Source organism: Coturnix japonica, chromosome 3, assembly GCF_001577835.2.
Source record: "Coturnix japonica isolate 7356 chromosome 3, Coturnix japonica 2.1, whole genome shotgun sequence".
Lineage (NCBI taxonomy): Eukaryota > Metazoa > Chordata > Aves > Galliformes > Phasianidae > Coturnix > Coturnix japonica.
Window position 1 is genome coordinate 47,978,666 of NC_029518.1, and position 10,119 is coordinate 47,988,784.

General features: G+C 36.3%; 1 protein-coding gene across 1 annotated transcript; it reads left to right on the plus strand.

Annotated features, from left to right (window-relative positions):
• Positions 1 to 1,357: 1,357 nt before the first annotated feature.
• On the plus strand, positions 1,358 to 9,781 carry LOC107311656 (neuromedin-B receptor-like). Its single transcript, XM_032443798.1, has 3 exons — positions 1,358 to 1,543; positions 3,610 to 3,958; positions 6,166 to 9,781. The coding sequence occupies exons 2-3, from the start codon at positions 3,632 to 3,634 to the stop codon at positions 6,565 to 6,567; spliced, it is 729 nt and encodes a 242-aa protein (XP_032299689.1). The 5' UTR covers positions 1,358 to 1,543; positions 3,610 to 3,631; the 3' UTR covers positions 6,568 to 9,781.
• Positions 9,782 to 10,119: the final 338 nt, after the last annotated feature.

Genomic DNA, 10,119 nt, shown 5'->3' on the forward strand with positions numbered 1-10,119 from the left:
ATTATATAGTTCATGTGTATAAATAACACAACTTCAATTTTTTAAAAAAATTACTAGAAAATACTAGAAAAGAAATACTAGAAAAGAGGGCAACAAAAACATAAAACTAGTGGGTTGGACATTTATGCTCTCTACAAACAAAACCAGTATCTGCAGAATGGGCAAGTTTTTGCTTGTGTCCATTGGTAGAAACTGCAGCTTCAAAGAAAGGAAATACTATAAAAATATTTCCAGAGATGAGATGCTTTTGTCAGCAGAGATAATGACAGAGTATGTAGAATGACAGAATTTACATGAAGGCTTTTAATTCATACTTATAATTATTTCCTGATCTTCTTGAGTACCAATAATTTTACTGTTTCGTCAGTGAAGTAAAGGAAAAGATAGATTTTTAAAAATAATTTGCCTAAATAATTTGCTTCTTACTCTGATTTACCTGATTTACCGATGATGTTTTATTTACAAAAAGTACACAATTGTAATCCGAATGGTTGGTGGTATATTTTAGCCTTACTTGAGCTTTATACAAAAGAAGATGCTGGATATTCATTTTGGGAATACTTGTAAGTTCACCTAGTTTACATTTGATTTTATCTGTAACCTGTCTCTATGTCTTTGCAGATATATAAACAACATGACAGATTTTGTAAAATTCTTAGTGCTTTTTCCTTCTCATTGACACAGACCACTGAGATCTTGGAAGAATGCCATCTTGTATTCAACTGAAGGACAATGCTGAAGTTTTTTGGGCTGAACCCAGCTTTTATTTTTTTCTCTTTTTGTGGAAAAGGGCCCTTTGCTTGAAAGACTTCAAATTTAGAGTTAGTCATAGCTCAGCAATATGTGCCATGGCACAAATATTCCATATATTTTCTGGTAATATAAAAGCTTCTGAAAATGTCTCCAGTGTAGATATTAACAGAGCCAAATGCTGCTTAAGTGATGAATTATGACATGGTCATTGTCTTGTGTGAAGCAGTTCAGGTCCCTTGGTTTGTTCAACCTTGAGCAGAGGAGGTGGAGCGGAGGCCTGATGGCGGCTGCAGCATCTCACAGGGAGTGAAGGGGCAACAGTGAGCTCTGCTCTCTGTGACAGCAACAGGGCCTGAGGGAACAGCATGGAGCTGTGTCAGGGGAGGGGCAGGTGGGGGTTAGGGAAAGATTCTTCACCAGAGGGCGGTAGACATGGAACAGACTGCCCAGGGCAGTGGGCATGGCCCCCAAGTTGCTGAAGTTCTAGAAGTGGTTGGACAGTGTTCTCAGGCATAGGGTTCAAATTTTGGGTTGTGCTGTGTGCAGCCAGGGGTTGAGCTTAATGGTCACTGTGAGTCCCTTCCAACTATGCATATTCCGTGATTCTGTGATTCAACAAAGCAATGCAGTACAAAAATAGAGGAAAAAATATTAGAGTATAAAATATACATCCTCTTTATTCAATATGCTTTGTCCCCATATCAGCCCTTCTACAGCAACATGAAGTCTTGAAGAAATGAGCAGATGCGAAGACTTGACGTCACCTCATCTGAATGAAATGAAATAGAAGGTCTGTCTTTATGTAATGAAATCAAGGCAGACAGCAATAGGAAGTAAATTATTGCCTAATAAGGTCACAGTTTGTGCTGGGAAGCCTTTATGCTTCGTGCAGAAGTTGCTGTAACAGAGTAAAGGATCTCTTTACACATTTGTGTAGTGGGAGTTTCTCATTTTGTGTTAGAAGAAATGGTAAACAAATTATCAGAAACAGTTTAATTTCCTACTCCATTATATGTGTGAAGACACAGTAAAAATCCTTTGTGAATTCAGAGAGAATATGACCATAAATAGCCATTATTTAAAATCATTTAATGGTAAGTTTATCATGGTCATGAGAAAGAGTGAGCTCCAAGACACATTTTAATTCAGATATTCCCCCCAAAAAGGATTTTCTAAGGTACCAAGATTCTGCGCCAGACATTTCCATGGCATTGTCAATTCCACTGATGGCTTAAGCAAACTCACAAGTCATGGCATAGGGATATAGCTTTGACCCACAGTTCTCCAAACTTCTGCTTGACATACTGAGGATTAATAAGTACTGTGAGGACCTGTAAAACAGTCATAAAGTGTACTTGGGATTGCAATTCCATTTATTAGCATTATCTGCAGCAAATGCATTATGACACAAACTTACCTTTTGACAATGTTTAGATAACTGTTCATACTAATATATGTTTGTTATAGATATGTATCTACAAATGTATATGTATCTATAAGTGTGGATAAGGAGTTCTATCACTGAGTGGAGACATCTAACTTACAGCACTTCTCATTGAAAGCTCACTGAACAGATGAAAGAGAAAAATAAGCACCTCAAAGGGTGTTTTAATACACATAGATACTGAATTACTGTTCAACAGTACATTGCTGACTAGAAGGAGCTTAAGAGGAATAAAGTTAGGTACCTGGAATATGAATCTCTCCTGACTCATGTTAAACTTCTCTTTTAATGGTAAGTAAAAATAATTTCTCCATTTCATGAAAGTTCTGTTATTTCAAGAACGTAAAATCAAATTAAGACCAAAAAAAGGCATCAGATAAAGTAACCTTCCAAATTTCCATAGTTTAGTCCAACTGAAATCTTTTACTGAATGTTCAGTTTTAAGCAAAGCATAAAAACATATTTTACTTCTTGAAAAGAAATATTTATCAAAATCAGAATCATAAAGTTCATCAAAGAATTAATGCAGCTTTGAAATATTTCTTTCAAAGTGTATTTAGCCTTTTACAATTGACCTTTCCTTGTAAGAAGTTTCCCTGGGTATCAACTTATGCAATTATTTTTTTTGTAATAGAAAATTTCCTCACCAGCGTCTACTTCTGCTCTTTTGTCAGCTTTCCTGTAGCGATTTTTCCATTCTCTGTAACATTTCCTGTTTTCACTTTAGTGGTCACGAAATTATTAATACTGCAAAGGTTTATCTATAATTGTATATAATGGGACAGTTTCCCAAAATGAGGAAGCAGAAGCTTCCAACTCTTTATGTGAACATGCTTACGTTATTTAAGAGTTTAATACTTCTGGACAGGCTCTTGGCTGTCATTCTTGTTTGACTCTATAAAGAAAAATGTGTTTTGAGTGTTGCAGCCAGGACAGTATATCTATGTATACAATGGAGCTGAGGAGTAAGGGCAAAGGGCTGGTGGGGTGGTACTGCTTCTGTGAGTGGGAATGAGGTGGTTGCAGGAAGGAGGAGATAAGGAAGAAGTTCTAGTATGAATGTGCTGGTTTTAGAGTGGGATGGAAGTACAGAGGTTGGATGTGCATTTGGGGATTTGCTGGGAGGATGTGGGACAAAGAACAGAGTAGTAGTGGCTTCCATGTTTTCTTTGGGCTGGCACAGAATGTGCGACAGATTGCAACTTTTCTTCAACTCATTTTGCCACCTCTGATGGATATGTATGCAGTGGAAGATAAAAGACTTAGAAAATGCAAATCTGATAAAGATTACAAACCCTATGCTGGTTCAAAGTAGAAAAAAAGTATGACATTATTTTGGTCAAAGGTATGAAGTCGCCTAAATTGTTGCATGAATACCTTTTAATATGTAACTGTGTTTTTATCCCTTTCAGGTACAAAGCAATTGTAAAGCCCATGGACATCCAGACCTCCAGTGCAGTGCTACGGACCTGTGCAAAAGCCATTGCCATTTGGATAATATCCATACTCCTATCAGTTCCTGAAGCAGTGTTCTCTGAACTGGCCCACATCAATGACACAGATAACGCCACTTTCACAGCATGTATACCATACCCCATGACAGATGACATGCACCCAAAAATCCATTCTGTGCTGATTTTCCTTGTGTATTTCCTTATTCCTCTTGCCATTATTAGTATCTATTACTATCATATTGCAAAGAGTTTAATAAGAAGTGCCCATAATATCCCTGGAGAAAACAATGAGCACTCAAAACGACTGGTAAGCAATTTGATGTTTACTCCCACTGAAACATTATGTGTTGTGTGCACTTACAAATGGAAGAACAAAAAATGTAAAATCAAAGTTGCCAGGCTAAGCAGAGCTCAGATTCCACATGCATGATCTAAGTATACGACTATCTGAAAAATGTCTTTGCTGTCCTAATTACTCAGTATTAAACTCAATATGTAAGTTAATACAAAGGAAAATATAAATTCAGTAACAACAAGACATATTCCTGAAAGAAGTATGTGCGCATAAGTGTTGCTAGTGTAACCACTGCTTGTGGTTTTACTGACTTCACCTCTTCCTGTATGCTACTACCAGGGGGACAAATCTTACATGAACTTCTTTTAGAATTGTCTCTTTTTCTGCTCAGAAATGAAAAATACTGGCTCTTAGAGGCTTGGAGGCTCTTCTCAGGCTGAGGAATGATGAAAATATCATCATTAATTGAACTATTTTGGCCACCTGAGTAGATCTATCTTGGATACAATCCTGAGCTTACAACTGAACTTTTCTTAATAATCTTTCTGTTGTAGTTGCTATAGAATTTTCAGTATAGAGTCTGTATACCTTTGAGACAATACATTTTAATAGCCAACTTCCTGATAAGGCCCTCCACACCATAAGATAGCCATAAGATAGCAACTGGCTGTTCATTAACACAATTGTTTATGCGCCAACCTCTGCTTTTGCCATGAAAATGCCTTAATCACTTTAAAAAGTGATTGTATTGATAGAGAAAACTACTTATAATTTAGCTTTTTTTCTGCCAGTGCTGTAGAAAATATCTTTATGCAGAGAAATCTCTTTGCCTAGACAGAACACACACATTCTTTTCGAAAGAAAGACCCCATTCCCTCATGTCATTTTAGCTCAGCATTTCATTTCTACTCTAGTCTGTTTCTTGTAAAAATGCATACATATTAGCACTTCATGTACTATGTTATTTTCTGTGAAATACTGAGAGCCTTTTGGCTGAACTCACAGGATGGAAACAATATTTAATTTATATCCAATTTCTGAACCTACATGTATTTTCAAATTAGAATTTTTTTTTTCATTCCACTTTGGTATTTTTTGTTTGATCTATGGGACTCAGAAGAATAGAAACATCTAGTGTACTTACATATCTCCCAGCAAGAGAAAGTAAATTCAGATTATTGCTATCAGTTCACATTTCTTTATACAACAGCACAAAACTACGATATTCACATGCTGCCTCTGTATCTTTTACTCTGCTGTTGCTATCTGGCCCAGTGCAAATCATACCAAATTGCAGTGGTACAGCTTTCCCATCTTCTGTGAAACGCCAACTGCTTTTTGCTCAGATGGAGATAAGGAAATTTCATTTACAGATTTGTTTCATGGATTTTGAAACTCTGTTAGAAAAAAGTCACTTGCTTTTTAACAAGTTAAATTTGATAGTAATTCGTGCAAAGCCAGAAAAACTTCCCATGCCCATGAAACTTTGGTACCTGCCACAAACAGTAAATCTTTTGGAATGAATATTTAGAAAGCTTCTACCTCCCTTTGGCACCATTAATAGGCCAGTTTCTCTCCATCTCTCAGTTTTGGGACCACTGCGTATGCTCATTTCCTTTCAACTCTTCATCCACTCTGAATATCTACATTGTAATCCAATTATACTTTAGTACTGCAAATAAAGTACATTTCTTTCAAGACATTATTGAAGACTGGTCAAGCCTTTCATCTTACCCTGGAATTAAGATGCTTCAGACTGTGTAATGAGCTATTTTGCTGGTTTCCACTGGAGAGAGGTGCAAGCCTGAGGCATTTCAGGCAAAATAACAGCATGTAAGTAGTATCTTAAGGCTAAAACCGTAGGTGACAGGCTTACAATGTTTCTTGATTTCAAAACCAGCAGTTTCAAAATAACTTCTAACTAAAGCTGTTTCAAGTCAAGATACATCCTTTGGTGCATGCTTTGAGGTGATGTGCCAATGCATACTTGGGTCATGAAGTGTTCTTGCTTCATATAGAAAGAGCAACCTTCTGTAACTGCAAACAGTTAGCATTTTGTACTGCACGTAAAGTGAATGTGGGAAAGTAAATGAGCCAGAAAAAATAACTGGTCTTATGATAATTCTTAATATAAAGTGAAATGCTACATGTTTTAACTGTCTGTTATGTGTAGTAGTTTTATTCACTGTTGTTGATTTGAGTTCTCTTCATCTTTTTAGATGGAAACTCGGAAACGTCTGGCAAAAATTGTTCTAGTTTTTGTTGGCTTCTTTGCTATCTGTTGGTTTCCTAACCATGTGCTATACATGTACCGGTCTTTCAATTACAATGAGATTGATTCATCAATAGGGCATATGGTTGTTACCTTAGTGGCCCGAGTGCTAAGCTTCTGCAACTCTTGTGTCAATCCATTTGCACTGTATTTGCTCAGTGAGAGTTTCAGAAGACATTTCAACAACCAGCTTTGCTGCCGGAAGAAATCTCAGCGAGAGAGATCTGCCAGTTACTTGCGCAACTCTTCTGCCATACAGACAACTTCCCTGAAAAGTAATACCAGGAACACAGTGACTAGCGTGACACAACTGAATGGGCACAACTTGAAACAAGAAATGTCATTATGATTTAATAGGTGCAATTTTTGACTACAGAACAAAACTGAACTTTTTCTTTGCAGTTTGTAACTCAATTTTGGCTCTCATATGCTTAGACCATCTGAACTTGGAGTCCATTAAAGCCTGTCTAGTATGAGATTGTTTCAGATCAGTCTTAATGTTAGACAGAAGTGAAGAGCGTATTTTTTTGAGAAGACAAAGATGACTGGCTTCATACCGTGTGTTAAAGAAGATACTGGCATACACTTAACATATAAGAAAAACATAATAGTGTGAAAATTAGTGTAGCTCATGTAATGGTTGAAAAATGATAGATCTTCTCATCCCAAAAATATGTATTTTCAAGTGAATATTCATCCAGGTACATGTCTAATAGATTTTTTGCATGATTTTAGCTGTGTAATTTAAACAACTATTTCTCATAAAGTCTTACAGGCTTTTTTTTGGACAAATTAAGGAGTTATTCAAAGTTATAGATTTCAGTTTCAGATAAAAAATAGAAATATATCAAATGTCAGCTCTTTACCTCATTTAAATCTACCTTGTTTAATTCACTTTGACAGACATATGGATGAGAGCTTTGGGGTCATTTATTTACTATTTAAAAGTCAGAAGTTTATGTTCTAAAATTTAATTCTGCTACCATAAATTTAAAGAATATTAAAATTAAAAAGCAATAATAAGATTTCTCAGAGACTAATTGATTTGGGGTCCAAGTACAATTTGGGATAGTTATAATCAGGAATCTAGGTACTCCAGTGAGTGTCTGTACTAGTGTTTGAGCTGGGACCAGAGCTACTCCTTTAAAGTCCATATCTCATTCCTGGTTTCAGTTTGCCCCTCAGAGCAATCTCATAATATAGAACCCAGATCACTTTCAGGCAAAACCAAACTGAAGGATGCCCTGCAGAAACATACCATACCACTAACGATCATCTTGCCCATGGGACCAAAGAAGCTCTAGTCTGATATAGTTCCTAAGGAATGAATCATAACTAACAGCTAGCATTTTCTGCTCAGTCTTCTTGCACACACAGTTTACAAGTCTAAACACTTAGTACTGTTGAAAACCTCACTTCTTTTCCGTTAGATTCTTGTGCATGAATAACCACTGAACTTCAGAAAACTCTAGCTAGACAGCCTATAAGAAGAATATACAATTTTTTTTTTTTTATTTTTTTTTTTTTTGGTGTGAAACATTCCAGTTCCATGGTCAACACCATTTTGTGGCTATGGAAAGAGTAGTTCTTCATCAGTCCTCTCCAAGAGGACAATTTCAGTGTTCTTGGTCAGAGCAGAGCTAGAACTAAAACAGCAGGGAGCAGTGAGGGAGTCTGTGATTGCCCATTACTGTCCTGTCCAGAGCACATCTTGTGGGACAGTTTACTGCTTTCTCTGTTCATTCATAGTTCTTTCCGGGAATATCTTTCACAAGTTTTGTAAAGCTGCTCTTTAAACCATAATAGCAAAGTGGATCAACTTTAAAAGTCCTCATTTAATTTTAGGACTATTTTTCTTGGCTTTTATTTTTTTATTTTTATTTTTTTTTTAAGGTTGAACCTTTTCATGATTCAGAACAAGTAGTCAAGTAGACTGAAGTTTGTTGCTGCAAAAAGTCATGGAGGGGTATCAACACAAAAGTTTCTAAACTGTTCCCTGGACAACCTGATCTAGTGAGTGTCAACCTTACCCTCTGCAAACCTTCCAACCCAAGCCACTCTAAAATTCTATCAGTTTGGCTGCATTAGCTCTTGTTGAAAGAGCTGATTGATGGGGTAAGATCTGATTTTATATGATTTTAAATAGCTCTTCCTTTCAAGTGGGTTGAAGCTGCTCAAACACAGATCTTTCTTTGTTACAACACTATAACCTACATTTCTTCAGCAACTTCTATAAAATGAATAGTAGAAAGGACAACAGAAGTTTTGTTTGGTTTTCAGGATTGGTTGCAAGTCTCAGATATTCAAAAACTGACATATCAGTGCAGTGTAGCAGCCTAGAGTTCCCTTTGTCCTTGTTAGTGCACTTGCTAATACTGTTTTATTTGTAAATCTGTGGAGCTAACTGAAGTTCAAAAATTATTTCCCAGACATTTATCTTTAAGGCTACACATCTACCTACCCCTATCATTAAGGCACCAAGATGTTATCTGGGTATAATCTGGACATGGTTTAAGCTGGTAAGACCTATGGTATATAACTGCTGCAGCTCCATACTGCCTGCCCTAGCTAACTACAATAGTTCAGTGACTTCAGTGGCTTCCTGGGACACTTCACATGAAAGAGCAGGTTGACATGATTTTATAAATCTCTCAGGAACAGTTAAGGACTTTGCCATCCATAACTGCCTAATATTATTTCATCCTCCCTGTCTCCATTTCTCCTATTCTTCCTCCATGCCTTAAATCTGCATGAGCTTGCACATTCTCATATCTTCTCTTTAACTTTATGCCACTATTTTCTGAATGCCAGACAGTTTTCAGTTTCTCTCTTTTGATTAGTTTTGAATTATTTTTATCCCCAGATATTTTGCACTCATAAAATACAAAATCATAAAGCCTTCCTTTCTCAGTGGTGATCATTAACCATGATCAAGTTTCTGGTTTATTTCTGGATTTTTTCTGGTTCCCTGCCTCATTTTATTTGGCAATCTCTGCACAGTGTAGAGTTTCATAGGACTTAAAATCCATTGTATTTTTATTCCCTAGGGTCATTTGTCTCATATAGACATCTCTAGATGATACAGATATCTTACAAGAAAACTACTTATCTAATGTTTAGTACATTTGATGATTATGTTTAATTTATACTTCTTTTACCCACTGTCTTAAATTGCTATGTGTGGACACTGTTTGTGTGTCTTCTGGGAGAACTGCAAGCTGGAGCCTGTTCTTTTTAACTGTATGAGAAAGGTACTCCCAGGTAGGCTGTAACTCCTTCTTGACAGGAATTCAGCATTATTTCCCTGCGGCTAATACTCAAAACCTGTTTTGAGTAAGTAACCTTAAATGTATATGCCTCCTTGCAAACTCTGGTTGTATGGTGTGTGGATGTTGCTTAATTTGTCTGGAACTTTGCTAGGCATGTAGCTAATACAATATGTACATTTTGAAAGACTCTGTTACTGTGCTTTTGTACACACTGTATACAAATGCAGCCGTATGTATGATGTTGTTTCCAGACAATGCTGAGTGCTAACAATTAAAATATGGTCATAGAATGCATTACATGAGGTATTTTCTTCTAATTCTGGAGTCAAACAAACAAAAGAAAATGTCTATCAGTTCATGCTATTTTTCAGGTGATACACCAAGATTTATTCCAAAACATTTGTTGAAAGGTCATTTAATTCTTTCTCTATTGTTAAAACTTCTTTTTTTTTTTTCTTTTTTTTTTTTCCCCCAGAATCATCATCTTGTTTTTTGTCTCCTAGACAATCAATCTTTTATTGATAAAACATACACTCTGAAAAATGTGACAATAGGAGCAATCACTGTTTCTTCTATATAAACCTGCTGTTTTTTACTAATTTTCTGGACTAGAACTAGTGCAAAGTAAGCCC

Excerpts from the sequence above, each read along its gene's own strand:
- LOC107311656 (XM_032443798.1), top strand. The coding sequence starts at position 3,632 with ATGGACATCCAGACCTCCAGTGCAGTGCTACGGACCTGTGCAAAAGCC. Across the intron at positions 3,959-6,165 it reads ATGAGCACTCAAAACGACTG|ATGGAAACTCGGAAACGTCT; the intron begins GTAAGCAATTTG and ends TCATCTTTTTAG.